Below are 19,245 nucleotides of genomic sequence, written 5' to 3'. Positions count from 1 at the left end.
TACGGTATTACACGTCTACAAGATACAAGAACTGGGAGCTAGGATGATAGTAATAATATGACTAACAAGGGTATTAATGGTACAAATATTGATTTTTCAGAAAACACCAAGCCGAGTCGCAACGCCGGGAGGATATGAAACGATAATTCAATAGTCATCCTCCTTCTCGATAACCATAATGAGCTCAGTGAGCTCCTTGCGCAAAGCGCGGTTTCGGTCCCACACTTCAACGATCTTCGGGCGTTGGGAGGTAAAGCAGGCCTTCTTCCAGGTAAGGCCACCGTACTGCGACGTCGTGCGGGCGGGCAGACCTCGGGCAATGTTACGGAGCACCAAGGCCGCCTTGTAAGCGACGCCGAAAGGCTCTGCCTTCTCGTTGATCGGCGTATCCATGTAGTACCACTTACGCACGATACGCTCCTGGAGAACCACGCGCTTGGCCAGGGCTGGCTGCGCATCGGCTGGACGATCTTCCGGCAGATGCGCCGCGACATGACCGGCGACCGTGGATGTGTTGGCGCTAGCGTTTGATGCTCGGAACCGCACGCAGTTGTCCCATTGGCAGGTGTGGATGGGGGTCTCTGCGGGATCCAGTTTGTACTGCCCGGGGGTTTCGGTGGGCTCCAGGTTCATGTGGTCCCCGAACACGTGGTTACGCAGATCGGTCGGAGATGTGAACGCACGCTGGCACATCTTCGAGGGCTTTGAGTTATCGGCCCATCGGCAGTAGCAGTAAGGGAAGCCTTCGAAAGTGTGGGCGGTTTCCAAGGGTCGGATGCCTTTGATGATGAATTTGGTGGCGGTGCCTGGACCATTGATAACCTGTGCCTGGGCATTCGTAAATGTGTTGCTAACATTCTTGATGAACTCGGCGGCAGGAAGGACGCCGCCTCCATTGACGCGGGGATCGGCAAAACGGCTCTGGTATGCTTGCCACAGAGCAATCTGGGTGATCTCGCACTCTGCATCCTCAATGAAACAGCAACGCAGCCATTGAGAGCTTCTCTGCGGCTCTGAGAGTTCCATGAGCTTCTCCAGAAGCTCCGGGGATACGCGAGGGATGTCAGTGGGAGGAGGGGCGACTTTTTCTTCTTGCAGAACGGTTTCTTTCTTGGTTGGACGTGCTTCATACGTGAGGAGTGCAACCATGCGAGGGACGAAAACGATCGGGAAGTTAACGATATCCATCAATGTCTCGATGTTGTCCTGGCTGAGTGTGTATTGATACCAGAAGTCAAGTGCCCCACTGAGAAGGTCCTTGTCGAGGTCAAGAAGCGTAAGATAGTACATTTGCTGAAGGGTCGGTTTGGTCAGACTATCCATGGCTCGGTTTGCGTCTGCATCGTCCAGCTCAGTTCCGAAATGTGTCAAGGCCCACAGAGCCCGCACGACGTGGGCGCGATCTGTTGAATCGAGGCATTTTACCAGAGAAATCCACAACGGATCTTCAGGGTCAGTCCGCAGGAACTTGGTGACCTCCTCAGCAATATCAAGTGCGTCATTTTTGATTTCATTGAGTCGCGGTTGGTTTGGGGCGTTGATGATGATGACCAAAAAGTCCCGCAATAGCCCTTTCGCATAGCGCGACACGTAATATGCATTCTCCCGGAGAAGTACCATGTTTCTCAACACCAATGTAGCCTCCTTGATATTCCGAAGTTGGTGATTGAATTCGTCGGTCTCGAGGCCGTCATCCGCGAGGTTCACTGGGATCTTGCTGATCTTGTCCAAGATGTCCCGCGTTCCATGTAGCGAATTCAGCACATTGACACGGTCAATCGGTTTCCTGGGATCGTATTGGAATTCCCACTTGACCCCCGTGCAGAGTTGGGTGATATCGAGTGCTTTTTGCATCAAAGTTTCCGCAAGCAACGGGAACCCTTCGAATTTGAACTTGTCCCATCGCTGGTTCGAAATCTGGACAAGGTGGTATAAGGCGAAATCGACCTCATCTGGAATGCCTGACTGCAGGCCATAGTGGGCACGTTTGTAGATATGATCAGCTAAATTGGACAGTGATGTTAGTATATTGAAACCATTGTTAAAGTAAAGGGAAGACTGACTCCTTGGAACCTCAAGATAACTCAATGGGAAGTAAGGATCATGATAATCTAGCTGCCGGGGTCTTTTTGATGGACGGAAGACGAGCGGCTGGTTTCCGGGGGTGGGGACCTCTTTCGTCGACATGGGAAGCTGGCGATGGTCTCTGCCTTCCCAGCTGTCGACTACAAACTGGGAGCTCTGTGGATTGGCGGCTGGGTTGGTGTTTACCTGATGAGGACTGGCTGACGGTTGTGGTGATGTGAGTCCATGATGAATATGTGATCGACGGGCAGGGGTGGTGTCCGGGATGAATGGTTGGTTGACCTTCGGGGCATGGCGCAAACCCTCTGGGGTAGTATTAGTATAAAGTCAACAATCATGAGTCGGAATAAGGTATACTTACGTCGGAGCGAGGTGGGGGGGTAGAGCCAGACATTGTGCTGGCAGAGGGACACAGCTTTGCGCCGGACGGTTGAAAGCGATTGAAGTGAATCCGTTCTTCCAGAAGGGAAGAAAAGACGAAGGCACTTTAATATATGGAGAAGGGAATTCGGAGTTGGAGAAGGTACAGGGTGTAAACCGATCCGTCGCAAGTATGAAGGCTCAACACACTGGTCGTGGGATGCGGCCCTTGATACGGCTTTGCCGGCAAACGAATGGGGTAGGGAGCGAATGGGGGTGGCTAAAGCTGTAGCTTCGTCTGATTCCTCGGAAAAAAACGAAGGATTGCTTTTGGCGAGTCGTTGGCAATGGGCGTGGCCAGCGATGGTAGTTAGGGATGGAAGACTCGCAGGATTCGCGCGCGCGTTCGAGGGTAGGGTTGGAAAACTAGATGCGAGAGTGAAGGAGCAAGGTGCGCGACAGCCACAACAGATCCCAAACAAAGAAACTGCAGGGATGCGACCGAGGTGGGCAATTTGCGATAGTTAAAGGTAAGAGATTTGTCAATGCCTTTCGGCCTTGGCTAGAGGTGGGCTTCCAATGATCAACGGCACTGATCAGCCAAAAGTCCGCGCTTCTCCAGAAGCGCGTTTTCGGATTAGGGTTATTCCGGCCGTGGGCTGATGACTAATGAATAGTATATTAGTGCCTTAGGCACCAATGGTCTCGTGATATCAACCGTTCTGGTTCGTGCTCTCATGACTTTGTCTTGTTCGTATTGTGTTTGATAAGTCTTTTGCATCTCTTCACTGGAGAGTGACATTGAAGTGAAGCTGCAATAAATTATTCTAGCTGAATGTCACATTATACTCAAATGGAAGACCATGATAGGAGAATAGAACCTGATGATTTTCCTCTTACCATACTGATAGAGATCACGAGCTAAGTGCAGGCTGATGAAATTGTATGTGCACTGGCCATGAATCTCAGAATTGGAGCGCTACTAGATCGGGGTTTCTTCTCTCTCATACCCTCGTTTCGAGTCTCACTCCTCCAAACCCTCCATCATCTACTTTGTAGGACTGAATGCCCTTTCATCGCAGCTGGCCCTCTCTTGATCTATCTAATTTGATAAAATGCCAAATCTACCTCCACCAAACCCTCCCCAGGTGCTACGTCTCACCATCGCCAAATTCTCCCATACAACGACCTCCACCGACCATGTCGGCCCGCTGAATTGGACTCATGTCCACGGGAATGGAGACATAACCTGCACTTTCGATAAGTACCTCGACTTGGACTCTATCCCATCAAGACTGATCCAGAAAGTATTCCAAGGAGACGACCTTCTGGTACATTTCCCACCCAAAAGCGTGGCCGCCGGCGATGCTGACTACCCACCCTGATATAGGAGCAGCTTGACCTGGTATTCTTTGTCCGCATGGCTGCAATGCAAGCCCAGCTAGTCCCACCACCAAAGTCGCAGTTTGCTGTCGTTGTCAAATCCCCGTGTCTGGCAGTCAAGTATCCACATGGAACAAATGTGTGTACATTCTGAAGACCCCATTGAAGACTCTCGAGATATCAGACCTGACGAACCCGCAGATCCGTCGCTTTCAGATCAAGTTCACCTCAGAGCGAGACTACTTTACAGTATTGACCCTCCTGGGTGAAATCAACTGTCCATTGACAGAAGGCAAGCCACCCGCTCCAGCAGTCCGGCGCTTTCCATCCGTCTCGTCATGGACATCAGGGCATCTCTCGTCCATTCCCCCCAGAACCGTCAACACAGTGGCAACTTCCACGGGCAGCAACTGGGTCTCACACCCAGCTGGGGCGATATCCGAACGAACAAGTATAGACCGTTTCCTCTGACCATATCGAGCAGTCATCTAATGTGTTCCAGCACCAATCCGAGCAACTTCTCCCGCGAGCACAATCTCCCATGCTGCACCCAAGTTCCAACCCCTACCGGCTTTCATCGTGCCTCAAAACACAGAACCTGCAGACCCATTTCAACAGCTAGAGGCCCCTACTCTCACCAACAAAGAACACCAGGGAGCCGAACTCGCAAGCTCACAGCTCTCAACCATATCAGCAAGCCACGAGATCGACCAGCTGAACAAAATGCTCCCTCCAAAGCGAGAGCTTCCATTTCAAGTTCCAGCTGCAAAGAGAACACGCACTACCAGTCTAACGCGGACGACCCAGAAACAGAAACAGAAACACTCGAATCCATTTTCAAAATCACAGCCCGCACCGCAAACCAACGACCCGAAGCTTTGTCCACTTGACCCAGTGTCCAAGCGTGATGATATTCCTACTTTCCCGGCACACAATTTTAAGAACTTATCCCAGGCAGACTCCTCCCAGCCAAACCTATCCCAGCCAAATCTATCCCAACCAGAAGCACACCCCGACCCGACTCCACCGTTGATCCTCTACGAAGAAGCACCTGTATCTCAGGCCTTACCTCCACGCAGTAGTCTCGCCGAGCAGGCTTCTCAAGCAGCCAGTATCCAAGAGACATTGCAGACAGGACAAGATCCAGTCCCATCTATTCCCCAGCTGATCGTCAGGACGAACGACGAACCACCGATTACACCTGAGGACTGGCTAGCGCAGTATATGGCATCTCCGACGCCGGAGCGCACCGCCTTCCTCGAGAACTGGATGTGCGAGTTGCTCGAAGATGACAACTTCCTGGCGCTATGTCAGGACGTGGACAGTGTCTGGTGGCGGTTTGCGTTCGGACGGAGGCAATAACGGGGTTCCATTTATCTGTTCGCTAAGTTTCGATATGCCATATCAGAGCATATTTATGAGTTATGGAGCTGGAGCTTTGGAACCTAATTTAATATCATTTTCCAGACATGGAAAGCGATGCTTTATGATCTTATCTGGTGATTGCGTTACCGGACAGCTCCCTGCAAGCTCATCTCACTGAGAAGCTTCGATGATATGTGAGATATGAATAGATGATATTTCACTACAAACTGGGAACTAAGGATAGATTAAGGGAAATATTTCCCTAGAGACGGCGGCAAATCCTCGGGATAAAGATACAAAAGATACGCCTGAGCAAAAGCAAAAGCAAAGGTCGGTAAACATAGAAGCAGAAACGAGAGACGTGTCCCGACGGAACAGTGCGCAAGACAACTAAGAAGAGAAGTCAACGACATTAACGGGTCCGACGGTAGATCAATCCCGAGAAAACATTCAGATATCCCTCCTTGGTGAGCATAGTGAAGTCAACGACAACACGGCCAGTCCCACCCTGCGCCTGCGCCAACTGCGGAGCGAGATTCGACTCCGACTCGTGCTGCTCATTAGCAAGACCAGGCGGGGGCGTAGACGGCGCGTTCTGGCCAACCGAGCCCTCGGCGCCGACAGCCAGGTCAGCAAGGTGCTGCAGGGAGCGCTGCTCGTTCGGGCCCATGACAGGCTGCTGGGACTTCACGTTAGCACCGGCCTCAGCTTCCTGCAGCTGGGATTCCTGGGACTTGATGCGACGCCATTCGAGGAAGATGCGGATCTTAGAGTCCCATTCCGGGGTGCCGAAGATGTTGCTGAATTCGCCGCCTTCTGCGCCGCGCTTGGAGCGACGGTCGAGGATTTCTTCCAGCTTTTCGAGAGCCGCCCAGCATTCGTTCGCGTGTTCGGGGAGAACGGTGGCCTCGAGGAGGGTCATTGCTGCCAGGGCGAGACTGTGCAGGTCGAAGGGCGATGCGAGACGGGACTGCATGGTTGACTTGTGCATCTCGTTGATGATTTCCTGTGCGCAGAAGATGATCTCGGATGGGCTGTAGACGTAGACGTGGCGCTTGATGAGCAGGCGGACGGTCCAGTAGAGTTGGGCTTGCAGGCTCTCGTAGAGCGGGCGAGTGGTTGAGTTCTCGGGGAGCTCGTGGATCTGGAATATGTCCTCCATTTGTGCGAGACGCTCGAGGGACGCGACTAGGTTCGAGCCTATGATACGGCCGAGGCCGGAGTTGGTCTGGCAGATGTTGTGGTCGACAGTGGCCAAAGAGACCGTGTCCGAAATGAATGTCGAGTAAGCTGGCGGGAACCTTGTTAGTGGGACAGTGGTACTGCAAGACAAGGAGGGTCAACCTACAGGCAATTCCATTTGCGATTTGGCCAACGACCCTTTCATCTTCACGGCCACCGATCTCATAACTTCCCAGCACAGTAGGATCCGCCACACTCATAGCGTACCAGCGGCCCAGAATGGCCAAAGAAACCCAGTTGCGCCTGACGAGATTGGCGTCGGAGTCGACATCGAAATCGGACGATCGTTTGGTCTTCAGTTGACCTTGGCTCCTGGCCAAGTCATATCCGAGCTTATTGGCTGCCTGAACCAGTGTACCCTTGGGCACACCGTCTTTCAGAACAAAGTTGTCAGGTCCACGGGTGTCACAGTCGATGATCATCAAGAGAAGAGATTGCAACCAGATCAGATTGACAGAGGTCGATTGGATGATCAATGGCTGACGAGTGTGGAACATGAGGAGATCCTGGGCATTATCAAACCCATTGATCTTCTCGAAATTACTCGCCACGCGCGACAAGTCAGTCCGAGTGACACTGTACAGTGCATAGCAGAAGATCTCCTGTGCTTCGCGGTTGCACTGGTGCAGAAGCTCCAATGTTCGCTCCTTGGTATGGGGCAGAATTGGAAGGAAGGTGTGGATCTTCTGATAATAACTGAATATACTGTCAGATAATACTCTCAGCAGGAACGAGGGGTCAATATTAGACATACGCATCAAGAGCACCCTCATCAAGAGTGACCGGTGTCATATCGTCATCACCTTCATGCTTTGGCAAATCCGTCATCTCAAGCCCGCTTGGGAGATCGTTCTCATGGCTTGTCGCGCTCCAGAAGAGATTGCCAGGTTTCGGTGCGCTACCGCTGGCTACAGCTGGGTTGTATGGGTCGGCCGGTGTCTCGGGTCCATCGAAGGCATTATGCGAGACACGGGCATTGAACGAAGGCTGCGCAAAGGAGGAGCTGGGCAAGCCCTCGAATACCGAGTAAGTTCTCTTCCGAGCTCCGGAGGTTGATTCCTCCGGCGATGCGAAATCCTGGTACCCTCTCGGGAGAGACACCTCATTCATGGATTGGTATGGCACGTCGGGTTGAACAATTCCTGGCTGCATCTGGTTTTCGAGGGTATGAAGACGTTCGGCAAGTTCTTTGATGTAACTGCATATTTGTCAGTCCTAATGTTCCTTCTGGATCTGGCGCATTGGTGGTTCTTACCCTTTGCTGGGGCCCCGTTTCATCGGGACGCGACTGAACTGACACACCACACCGAGACGGCGACAGTTAGAGCATGTCTCAAGGCCAGTTTCCGAGTTTGCGTCGCATCGAACCTGTGCGAGAAGAAAGAAAAAAAACGCGTCTTAGCTTCAGAACTCTTGGGTCGCGCTTGCATGTTATTGTTAACATACCTTCTTTCGCCGACATTCGTCGCAAGCTCTCGAGATCTTCGATCGCTTGCGCGCGCTCTGCTCGCCATAGCTCAAGTCGTGATTCGGATCGACGCCAACCTGTTGACTAGGGGGAATTGAAGCATATGCTGATGTTGGTGCTGGTCCTCCGAAGAAGTGCGCCCCATGTCGGTCGCATTCGAGGAACCCAGCACCATCGATTGGCCATGATGAACGCCGTTGTTGGTTTCACCGAGCCCAGGGCCTGAGGCCTCACGCGACAGTTCAGCAGAAAGCAGTTCGTCGGTGGTCATCTGGCGGTTGCCATAATAAGATGGCACGCCCTGGGCCATTTGCGCACCGTTGGGAGACGGGTACGAAGGCGCCGGAGGCATGTCGGACTGTTCACGAGGGTTCATATTGCGCTATGGAACCAGAAAATACGCAAGAGATGATGGATTAGGGGAACGCGGGCCTCCGGTTGATGGAGGGATGATGGTGTAGAACGCGAAGTGCCAGAAGCGAAGTTTCGTCTAAAATTTCGCGGGGAATTTTCGAAGGGGCTAGTGCCGAGACGGCCGCATCGAGCAACAACATTTCAACAGAGTATTTCATTGGAATCATTTTCTATTTGGAAGCTATACACCGTTGTTTACTTCCCCGAGGTCTGTTTTTTGGATGATCGCACGGAGGACGGCCTTTCATTTCTGCGTGTCGAGCGGATTAATACTATTTCCCTCGGCGTCGGATGAACTACAAATGGAGCGCATCGGACATGTCTCAATCTAAGATGCCTTGGCATCTTGAATATTGGGAGAACACTTGATCTTGCTATGCTGCTATGCCTAGGCGTTGCCATCTTGTGCGGAGACTATTGTTGAAAAGACTGTATCATCACCGTGATAGGTGTGCAGATGCGTTTCTCAACAGGGGCGCTCAAGTCCCTGGTCATATGAACGGGGGACCACTGAGGCACTGACTGTCATTCTTCAAAGGAAAGTAACAGACGTGGCGGGAGTTGTCAACCATAGAGGATAACTCGGCGGAAGGCCATGGCCCATGATGTCGTTGCACCCTGGCCAGGGCACCTTTCGGACTTTGCTTTTCCATCGACAATGCCATAGAGCGAGCATGCGGAGAAATCACAATTCAATCAACAGCTTCTCATTGCAAGGCTGTATCGTGTCTTTGGTTCTATCCATGTATTTTGTACACCCTGTTCGTTTATGGATTCTAGGTAGGGCTCTCAGTTATACGCCTCCAGACCCGAGTGATAGTGATCGCCTTGAGTTGACAATTGTGTTGGAAACTACGCTTATCACCTAAGGTAACTAGAAGTTCTGGTGTTAAGAACCTATCGTTTGTGCTAACTTGCTTCACTGTCAGTACTATGCAGATGATATCAATGACCATAATGCTGTTGCGAGGAAGGTGGCGAGCAAAACCTGAGCCACAGGACATCTACATTCCGGTAATTTCCAAGACTTCACGCGATAAACGCGCTGAGGTAGATGCAGCACGTAGTCTCGCAGTAGGAGCGAATGAAATGGCCAGGAAAGAGCAAAAGCAAATTTCTCGCAGGAGCACTAAGTTAGTCAATTGTCTTCCCGCACGACCCTTGTCTCTATCCCTAGTGTCCGTTTCAGGGAATAGGCGGGAAAGTCTTTGTGCACTTGTTGATCTACAGCAGGCAAGTCGTAGGGTCCTGGGATATGTATTCTCTCTCGGACTTCTCATACCGCGTACGCAGTAAGTACTGAAGAAACCTCCCAATCCCACAAATATCAAATCACAGATTCACAGTCCATCGGCCATCCCCACCCTCATCTCCTTCCATTGGGTGGGAAAAGCGCAACGCAGATCAGGGCCCGCCCCAAACTGCTCTGCAGGCCGCTCAAAGCAGGAACACTGACGCCATCGCCCCACTCATGACATGCATCTGTACGGTATGGTAACACTGTAACGGTTGTCCCTCAGTCTGGCTCGTGTCCAACATACGTGGTCTGCCTCAACTGGCTCTCATTTCTTTTTTTCTTCTTTTTCTTCATTTCTCCCTTTTTATTTGACCCCATTTTCCACTTCCAGGTGAGCTTTCTGCGTCAAGGACTGTCATTCGTCTCTGCTTCGGGAAATCTGCAGGGATTATGGAATGTTCTTTGCTAAAGTCTGTACCTGGATCGAAGAACACTAGCACGAGCTCCCATAATAATAGATTCAGCCCCAGCAACCAGGGTGTTGTAGCACAAGAAAAAGACATTATGGTAGAGCTTTAATCAGGTGGTGTACTTGGTGATGGTCAAGGTCGGGATGTGCGGCCCCAGATTTTACTAACGAGATCCATCGTTAGTGGGGTCAAGTTCGTTCCGAAGGGCCAAGAGTTCAGTCCGGATATTCCTCCAGGCTAAGATGATGATTGCAGGGAAAATTTCTCCATGGACAAGTGCAATGGCCATGGGTTCGGTTGCCACTCAGAGGTGCTGTGTGGTGCGTATACATCTAGAACCTTGGAATGGTTCCAGGTTGGCAGTGAGTAGTTAATAGCCGAGTTCAATGTCTTATTCTCATTCTCATGTGCGTCCAACAAACCCTAAGGAGCAGTAGTTCCAGTGGGACGGTGGAGTCGAAGACCTTAGGGGGAAAGGGTTTTTTACATTTATGTACGGAGTACGGTCTACAATATGGAAGTACAGTATGTACTCCGTACATAGTACATAGCTAGTCAGAATACATGCAAATAAAATCAGTAGTCAGTTCATCTCGAGCATGTACATGTACCTCTACGTCGAATATCGTGAAGAAAATGCGCCGGATCAAGTAAAAATACAGTACACACTTTGAAATATTTCCCCGTATGTACATCAATACAGTAATTTCTCCAAAGGTCAGTGCAAACCCAGTGCAAACCCACTGTTAACCAGTGCTAGGCTGTGTCAATTACAATACATGCCAAGCTCGTACCTGTACCTGTTTCTACGGGCACCAACAATCACCACTGACGCAGCGAAAATCCTCGCTCGTACCCCATTATTAACGGACCTTGCCCGCCCTCTTTCCTCTCCTCTTTTTTCCCTTCTTCATAGGGTGTCCAAACGTCTCCTTTCGTCGAACGCTTTTTATCTTGGCCGCCACTACCGGTACTTGGTGTCCTGTCTAACGGCCGGCGCCAAACGGTGCGTAGGCTTGGTCCCCCCATCTCCTCTCTGTTCTATTCTCTCTTACTCTCCGATCCCTGAACCCCCCCTCCTCGACCTCGCGCCTGATACCCTTTTGGATTTACAATTTTCCGACTGCTTTCTGTTCCAATTACAAACAGTGCGGTGATTATCAGCAAACATTTTGTGCTCCGGTGTTCTGTGAACTTCCTCCGCGCATTGGGACCTTCGACTATACGATTATACCCTTTTGTTCATTTGTTCTACACGACTCGACCACTCCAAGGGGCCGACCTAAATCGCCTTGACGGCTTGATATCTCTCGGCCTATGAACTTGATCCCTCGAATTACAATACTTCCCAAAATTTCTCCTATATTTCTCGCGAATCATCGCATGTGTACCTCGAAGTAACACCGCAGCGATGCTCATCGACGGTGAGAAGTATGCTTGTGATGCTTGCGTCCGGGGTCACCGAGTCAGCAGCTGTCACCACAGTGGTATGCCGTTCTTGCGATCTATTAACCACCACGGTTCCGTGCTAATCACCCCCCAGACCGCCAATTGACCCATATCAACAAAAAAGGCCGCCCAGTCTCTCAATGCACCCACTGCCGCGGCCTACGCAAGTCTCGGACCACACACACCCAGTGTGATTGCGGCGACAAGAAAAAGAAGGACGACTCTCATTCCGGCCGCTGTGGCTGCTCTCATGGCCAACGCTGCACTTGTGCGCTCAAGAAGGAACACCTAGATACTGTGCCCGAAACCGGTCTTCCCTTCACTCCCCCGCAGCCAGCTGAACACTCGCGGAAACCGCCTCTTACGTCTACCAAATCGGAATCAACGCTTACGATTTTCCGCGACGGCCATCATAAACCCGCCCACAAGCATAATGACATGGCACACAAATGTGGATTGCCCTATACGATCCCGCGATCGCATAGCGTCCACCACCCATCGGACTTACCCCGTCGGTCTGTAGACCATTTGCCGCTCAGTCAGTCGACCTTCGTGAAGGAGCCCCTCTCCCTGTCCGAATTCCCCAAGTCACAACAAACGTCGCAAAGAAGTTCTCCCATCAGTGCGCCTGTTCCGGGGATTGAGAATGATGTGAACGCTACTCCTGTCGAACACTCTTATCTCGATAACTTCGCTCCACTCCCACCGCCCGCTCCATCAATAGACCGGACCCACGATGGGCTGTCGATGCCGACTTCTGCTCCTGCCCCAATGGACAAATACCCTCTCGAGCAAATTGTGACTAGTGTGCCTCCGCTGGACGTCTCTTCCTTCGCCTCGTTCCCCACTACAAGCACCAATTCTCCGGTCACTTGTATGGCATTCCATGAACCTTACCAGGAGTGTTATTTCACCTCTCCGGATTCCGAGATGCCTCTGGGATCTGCGGGCCTCGGTGCACCATCGGTCGACTGGTCAAGTTTCCCTCTGTACTCTGACATGCCTACTGCAACCAGCACACAAGCCCCCTCATACGCCAGCTTTGAATACAACGCATACCCCAGCGGTCTCCCAGCGCCATCGTCCTCGGGGGAGATCTCCGAGGCCGATGAGTTTGGGCCGCTTCCCGGGTTGGGCCATGCCAGCAATGATATGCACGATCTGCACAGCGTGAGTGAAGCGTCCGACATGGATCATCTGCGCGTCAGTTCTGCATCCTCATTGGTCGGTCTCCCCCAGGCGCGTCTTCTCTCGTCCAATGACTTGGAATCGATCAACATCGATGACTTCCTCAAGTCGGCCAATGAGTCCACCGCTGCGCTCGAGCACCAGCTGCACGCCAGTATGGGCATGGATGGGAAACCGCTGCCTGTGCAGGATCTCTACGCCATGTCGCAGATCCCGGGGTACAAGCCCATGAGCTCGATTCCCATGACCAGCGGTCCGTCGCCGCCATCGGAAGTTCCCATCTGGCCTGGCGGTCTTTTCGGTGCCGATGCCAATCCGCCTCTGGACGACGGCTTCTTCCAACAGTCTTGGGCTTAGGTCATAGAAACCACGGAGTCGCGTTGCCTTCTTGCTGATCTTATCTTCTCTTTTACTTCTTTTGTCCCGGGGCTTGCTGTCTTGCGTCAATCTACCACCACCTCCACACCGTCTTCATGACCTTGATGAGAGATGATGATAAATGCCTGGTTTGTCTTGTTCCATTAGCCAGTCTAGATTCCTTTCTTGATAGCCATTCAATCTAGAGGGGTTGCGATTCGGACGTGTACATTCATTCGCTTTACTTTCGTACATGTTTTTTGCCTTGCTTTGCATTTTCGCCGGATGTATAGACTTTTTTTTTCCTTTCTTCATGTACAACGAGTCATGGGTTGGGTGATACCTAAATACACTTTGGCTTCGGGCGTTGATACCCATATACACCACTTACTTCAGCAGATATCTGTCCTAGGATTGCCCATGCACCTTAACTGGTTCTCCAGCCAGCGCAGAATATGATATACCCTCGACAGCGAACGATGATATCATTCATCGCCTATCTAGTTATCAAGGTATCAACCAGGTATAATTCAATACCGAAGGACACATGTAATAATCCCTAGCGTCAATCTGCGAACAGTCCCAGGCCGAGGCATCTAGCGGTGAGAAGTCCGAGTTCCCTCCACGGTATCCCGGTAAGGTTACACACTCAGCTCCGCCTCATGGCGAATTGGAAAGTCGGGATTTGCATTACGTTGCCTGAATATTAACCATATCAAGGTACTAATTATGCTAGGTACCTATCTCATAATTTAGGTAGGTAGGTACCTAGGTTAGAATACCTATAGATCATACCTACAACATTAGAATGAGGTGTCCCGGCAGGCAGCTACCAACATATATACATACACGCGTACACGATACGTATGTCTCCAACATGGGTCAAGGTTGTTAGGTAGGTAGGTATGTTCACGAATAATAAGAACCCCCCCCCACAGGGATTGCCACAGCTAAGCAACAGCTAAGCATTAGCCAAGCCGACGCGTGTCCATGACCGAAGATGCGGTCTGCAGTGATCATGCTGCACTACGCATGTACGATGCATGTTAGACTTCGGATGTTCGAGGCGTTCGGCATTGAGAGCCGAGAAATGGTTTATGACATGTCAGATCATGTGGGGTTTTCAATTTCATGTAGCCTTGTAGGTGTGGGTGTATTTTATTATGCTTGGTGGTAAGAGAAGAGGTGATTGTCAACCCGAGAGACCAGGAAAACCGAAATGTGATTGAAAGGTTTGGAACCATGCAGCTATATCCACTCTCTAACAATATGCCCGGAATATGCAGGACCTAGATCAACAGAAGATGCAAAGAATAGCCACAACGCAATGCATAGGTTGTCCCAGAAAGCATATCAACAGGATATTCGAAATTGACAAGCCAACCATAGATATCAGTAGTCTATATAAGGTATCAAAGCCAAAACCATTTCCACATCCACCGGTAGATGGATGCCAAAGATACATATCGTGTAAACGTAAAAGCGTGACCAGAGGTATCGTAAATGCTGGCGAACCCACATACCCCGGAAACCAACAGTACAGGGCAGGGCTAAGCATTTCGTATGTTCATCAAGTCTTTCTTTACACATTTGTACATGTTCATCGGTACTTGTCCATGAACTCAGAGTGGAACTTAACAATGCGCTCAACCCAGTCAGTGCCAGGGGCAAGGAAGGTTGTGCGGAAGTGGAAAGTGTTCTCCTTCTGACCGAAGCCAGAACCAGGGACAACACAGACACCTGTGGCGTCGAGCATAGCGAGGCAGTAGAACTCATCGGCAGCGCGGTTCTCGGCCTTGGCGGCTTCGACGGCCTTTGCAGGGAGGTTGATGGTGGGGAAGAGATACATGGCACCCTGTTGAGTTGGTTAGTCATGTGCGACAGTTTCGATGGAGATCTAGAATACATACTTGAGGCTCCTGAATCTCAACGCCCTCCATGCGCTGGAAAGCGTTGAACAAGGCAAGGGCACGCTTGTGCAGACCCTCGGAAATACCGGTGTACTCCTTCTGGTAAAGCTCGTAGCTGGGCTCGCCCTCCAGGGGAGGGTTGACCATGCACTCGAGCAGACACTGCGCGACGACCGGCGGGCACAGGGAAATGCTGGCAAGCTTGTAGACCTGCTCCTGGACCTCGGCATCGAAGCCGACGAGCTCGAAGTAGCCACCGCGGTGACCGCACTCGCCGACCATACCCTTGGAGATACTGTGCAGCGAGACCAGCTCAACGTCGTCGTACTTGCCAGGCTGCTCCTTCTGGAGCTGACGTAGGCGCTTCTTGAAGGAGACGAACTCGCCCTTGAAGACGTTGGTCTGGTAGACCTCGTCGGCAATGACAACAAGGCTCTCCTCTGCGGCAATGTCAAGAACCTTCTTGATGTCGTCGGCGCTCAGGGAGGCACCGGTGGGGTTACCAGGGTTGATTACAACAACGGCGCGCACGTCAGTGCCAGCAGCCTTGGCCTCCTCGATGGACTTGAGGATCGCGTTGACGTCGGTACCCCATGCCTTCTCCTCCTCGAGGAGGTAGGGCACACAGCGGGCATTCAGTAGGGACAAGGTCGCGGTGTAGAGAGGGTACTGAGGGATGGGGACCAGAATACCGGCCTTGGGATCATTGCAGATAATGTTCAAGATAGTGCTCACACCAGATGAAGCGCCGGTAGTCAGGAAAAGATCCTGAGGGTTGCAAGGGAAGCCATCACGCTTCTCGATGAACTTGGCGACGCTGTCCCGGATGCCTGGGGCACCCTGACTGTGACTGTAGGCACCAACGCTCTGTACATTGGCCAACAGAGCCTGGGCTCGGTCGATCACGTCCTGCTTATATCCAAATGACTCCTTGAGAGCCTGGGTGTTCTCCAACAACAACGGGTTCTCGACGATACTGAGGACCTGGCGGAAGAAAGTGATAGGCTTCTGGTCGAGCTGCTGGGGATTTCCGATGTTGGCAAAAATCACGCTCTCGAAAGGCAGAGACTTATCGCCATCAGCCAGACGGTGACGGTAGCTCTCGGCCCTGACAGCGAGTTCACCGCGCACAGCGTACTTAGCCTCCCTGACGTTCTGGTTGATGTTGTCGATGTTGAGGCATTTTTGGGTCTGGAAAGCCGAGAGAGTTCGCTTCGCGGTATATGAGACGGTGGTTGGAGTCATGATGGCCTCTGAATTGACCCGAAGGAGGTTAGTGAGATTCAAATCAGGAAGACGCTAGTAGATGCCCCGATATTGAGAGAATGATAATGGATGGTTTGGGGTAGAAGATTGCAACGAAAAGTGGGCAAATATGGGAGTCGCAAGTATAAATCACATAATATGATGACGAGAAGGCCCTAACGCCAAAGACTGCGGAGTTCCGCAGAGTATAATACCGGGGTGATCCCACGTACCTGGCTTAGTGGAGAGACACCCCGCAGTGCCACTGGCTGCCGGGCGATATAGGAGGCCATTGGGCCGGGTTGCCAGCGCCCGAAGCGGAGCCGCCCGCACGCTGGATGCGAGCTTATATTGCCAGGACATTTTGTAGAATGGTCAATCAAGGATCAGATTGATCAATGTCCCTTTCGGCACGGCTTCCTGTTGTGAGTGTCCGATCGCGATTCGGAGGAAGAAGGGGAAAAAAATCCAAGGCCCTGGCCATTGGGCGGTGAGCATACTGTGAGTCAGCATTTTCCCCACACCGGCAGCCGATTAGGTACCGATAAGGATGGTCGGATATCAGTTGTCACACGGAGAGAGACGTGGCTCCGATAATTCCTCGTCCAAGCCCGATGATGGGGAGTACAGCGTCAACATTTACGTATCTGCCATCTACGATCTTGCAGTGCGGATACTTGGTAGTACGATCACCGACGATCACTTTCCCTCGGAAAGTCAGATGGACGTTTGTCCGATGCCGACTCATTTTCCGGAGCCGCCCGACGCGGGGGCCTACATCATGATCTACTTGAGTGACTAACCCTGTCATGGAATCTGTGCAGAGCCCGGGGTCTAGAAGTGTCGATTCTATTGTATTTCAAGGACACGCGGCAAGGAAGATTCTCCATTTCAGACGTACATAATCAATCGTAGGTTGTGGTCTGGAGGCTTATTGTACCTCCTGAGTTCATAGACATACCACTTTAGCTTCGCTCACTACCACGGAGACGCACGGCTTGGCCATACTTCTGGATCTTGGTGATGAGAGAATCGCCATGCTTCACAACGTCGGCATACTGCTTGTTCTTGTCGTCTGGCCGATTCGTCTCAATGATACCATTGACGCGATCGATAGTGCATGAAATGCGGTTGTTTGAAATGAACCTGGCAAGGTCACTGTAATTCTGGTCAGCAAGGGTCCTGTTGTTGAAAAAGAGTGAAGCAGCACATACCGGTCCAAGAAGTCTACCGTCACACCGAAGTCGTTGGCCATGCCACTCAGTCCCACCACACGATAACTCTGCAGAAGCTGCTGGTAGGCGCGGAGTCGCATCTCACGAACAAACCATGCCCGGTGCTCATGCAAGTACCGGTCTTGCATCAGGAATTGCTCCTCGACGGCCGCAAGCGCGGAAAAGAATGGACGATAGTTACCGTTGTAGAGACTGGTGACCAGTTTCGCGAGCGGCCCGAAATCAACTGGGACCTCGGTCTCTACTACCGCGCCGGAGCCGGTAGAGAATGAGGAAATGTTAACGGCGGTCTTGGCACCAGCGGGTATGGGAAGTGCTGTTGTTGCCTCCTTCATCTCTTCGTCCCGATCACCGGGACCAGAAGAAATCTCCCCACTGAGCGCAGCCAGTTGCTCTTCTCCAGAGCCAAGAATGGCCTTGATTTCCGGTGCATCCACAACCTTGGCCTTGAAGTCTACTCGCTTGAGGGACAAAGATCCCGCAAGCACAGCGTAAATCACCAACGAGGAGTAGCTGCAGAGTTCGTAGCTTGTGAAGGTAGACAGACTGTCGAGAAGCAGAGGGGCGGCAAGGCTATAAGAGCGAATAGTGAGCAAGTGCAATCCCTTGTATGCCTTGAGACGGTTTCGACGGTCCCAGTCTCCGCCGCTCTCTACCAATGTTTCTGCCCGCTCGATGGTCTTGTTAACAAAGAGAAGGTCACCGAAAAACAATCCGATGCGGAGCATAGCCATCACCAGGTCGATCTTGGTGCCCAGGAAACCGGTCTTTTCGAGGAGGGCTTCGTGCGATTCGATAGCTTTGTCCTATAATAACAGTCTTGTCAGCTCACGATCTCAGAAGCGTGACAAGGGAGGACGAATAAATCTTACCTTATCGCCCACACGAGCCCAGAATTCGGCTCGCTTTCCGCGCGCAGCTTGTACTTCAGTCTCACCAGCAGCCTCTTCCGCGTCATCTTCCTCCTTCTGGAAGGTCTCTAATTCCTTCTTGTTATCTTCCAATAAAGACTGGTAGAGTTTCTCGTCCCAAGGAAAATCAATATTGAGCGGTGTTTTGCGGGATGCCAGCAGATTGGACGTGATGAGAGGCTTCGTTGAGTTCCCTGCGTTTTGGGGGAGCTGTGTTACACCTTCACCGGAGCTGTTCAGGATACCCTCTGTGGGGTGGGCTAAATGCCGGTAAAAGGGGGCCATCTTATGCTCTGAGATGACATCTTGGAGCTTCTTCAATGAGGACTGCTGGACAGCTGGGGCACATGCTGGGTTGGAAAGGTTGAAGACATGTTGGGCGATGGAGAGGTCGGGGAACTTGATGTACTGTGGATCGGACCCCATAATGACAATGGCGGACTGAATCTAATAAGCAGAGTTCCGCAAGCAGCAAGGAGATGCGATAGTGTATTGGAGGATGGGAGCTGGTGATGTTGATGAGATCAAGCCAGGTGCATCACCGTAGCCCGAGCCGAGCTCAGCAGGGGGAATGTTTCTCCGGTGCCGAGCCTCTCTTCTCCCATCTCAACCTGCCTACCAGATGTAGGTCGCCTCCCCAGTCAATTTATCAAAACTTTTGTCATGCCACCACATTGCTTGGTAGATTTGTCTCTACAATTTTGCTCGAATGCTCGCGTGTATATTTGCAATAACTTGGGGTATGCTGGAGTATGAATATCTGATCATCCCAACCGATGACACTTCTGGGAGACAAATTTTGACTATTATTGGGGTCCCTTACTGTGTAGAAAGGGCGCGATGGACTTCCAATATTGCTGGTCCTTAAAGCGAATCTCATGGCCTGGGCGTGCATGATCCGCATAGGGCTGAGGCGATTGTGATAA

General features: G+C 51.6%; 6 protein-coding genes across 6 annotated transcripts; 2 read left to right on the top strand and 4 right to left on the bottom strand.

Annotated features, from left to right (window-relative positions):
* Window positions 1-147: 147 nt before the first annotated feature.
* On the bottom strand, window positions 148-2,479 carry N7515_005623 (putative chromatin remodeling complex subunit (Rsc9); the record flags this gene model as incomplete). The annotated part of the gene is made up of 3 exons (XM_056666367.1): window positions 148-2,003; window positions 2,064-2,390; window positions 2,443-2,479. 3 exons carry the CDS (start codon window positions 2,477-2,479, stop codon window positions 148-150), a joined length of 2,220 nt encoding a protein of 739 aa, XP_056519963.1.
* A 1,081-nt stretch (window positions 2,480-3,560) lies between these two features.
* N7515_005622 (uncharacterized protein) lies at window positions 3,561-5,190 on the top strand (the record flags this gene model as incomplete). Its single annotated transcript, XM_056666366.1, has 4 exons — window positions 3,561-3,776; window positions 3,836-3,967; window positions 4,030-4,279; window positions 4,331-5,190. The coding sequence occupies 4 exons, from the start codon at window positions 3,561-3,563 to the stop codon at window positions 5,188-5,190; spliced, it is 1,458 nt and encodes a 485-aa protein (XP_056519962.1).
* A 415-nt stretch (window positions 5,191-5,605) lies between these two features.
* On the bottom strand, window positions 5,606-8,279 carry N7515_005621 (putative C6 finger domain protein; the record flags this gene model as incomplete). The annotated part of the gene is made up of 6 exons (XM_056666365.1): window positions 5,606-6,483; window positions 6,542-7,131; window positions 7,190-7,633; window positions 7,691-7,803; window positions 7,882-8,009; window positions 8,069-8,279. 6 exons carry the CDS (start codon window positions 8,277-8,279, stop codon window positions 5,606-5,608), a joined length of 2,364 nt encoding a protein of 787 aa, XP_056519961.1.
* A 3,156-nt stretch (window positions 8,280-11,435) lies between these two features.
* On the top strand, window positions 11,436-13,018 carry N7515_005620 (copper fist DNA-binding domain-containing protein; the record flags this gene model as incomplete). The annotated part of the gene is made up of 2 exons (XM_056666364.1): window positions 11,436-11,511; window positions 11,568-13,018. The coding sequence occupies 2 exons, from the start codon at window positions 11,436-11,438 to the stop codon at window positions 13,016-13,018; spliced, it is 1,527 nt and encodes a 508-aa protein (XP_056519960.1).
* A 1,600-nt stretch (window positions 13,019-14,618) lies between these two features.
* On the bottom strand, window positions 14,619-16,536 carry N7515_005619 (putative alanine aminotransferase; the record flags this gene model as incomplete). The annotated part of the gene is made up of 3 exons (XM_056666363.1): window positions 14,619-14,873; window positions 14,929-16,181; window positions 16,407-16,536. 3 exons carry the CDS (start codon window positions 16,534-16,536, stop codon window positions 14,619-14,621), a joined length of 1,638 nt encoding a protein of 545 aa, XP_056519959.1.
* Window positions 16,537-17,138: 602 nt separating this feature from the next.
* N7515_005618 (proteasome regulatory particle lid subunit RPN7) lies at window positions 17,139-18,745 on the bottom strand (the record flags this gene model as incomplete). Its single annotated transcript, XM_056666362.1, has 3 exons — window positions 17,139-17,331; window positions 17,388-18,214; window positions 18,281-18,745. The coding sequence occupies 3 exons, from the start codon at window positions 18,743-18,745 to the stop codon at window positions 17,139-17,141; spliced, it is 1,485 nt and encodes a 494-aa protein (XP_056519958.1).
* Window positions 18,746-19,245: the final 500 nt, after the last annotated feature.

Source organism: Penicillium bovifimosum (genome assembly GCF_028826915.1).
Source record: "Penicillium bovifimosum strain IBT 22155 chromosome Unknown utg000005l_segment0_segment0, whole genome shotgun sequence".
Taxonomy (NCBI): Eukaryota; Fungi; Ascomycota; class Eurotiomycetes; order Eurotiales; family Aspergillaceae; genus Penicillium; species Penicillium bovifimosum.
The sequence above is the reverse complement of the archived record's forward strand: the minus strand, read 5'-3'. Positions and strand labels throughout refer to the sequence as shown.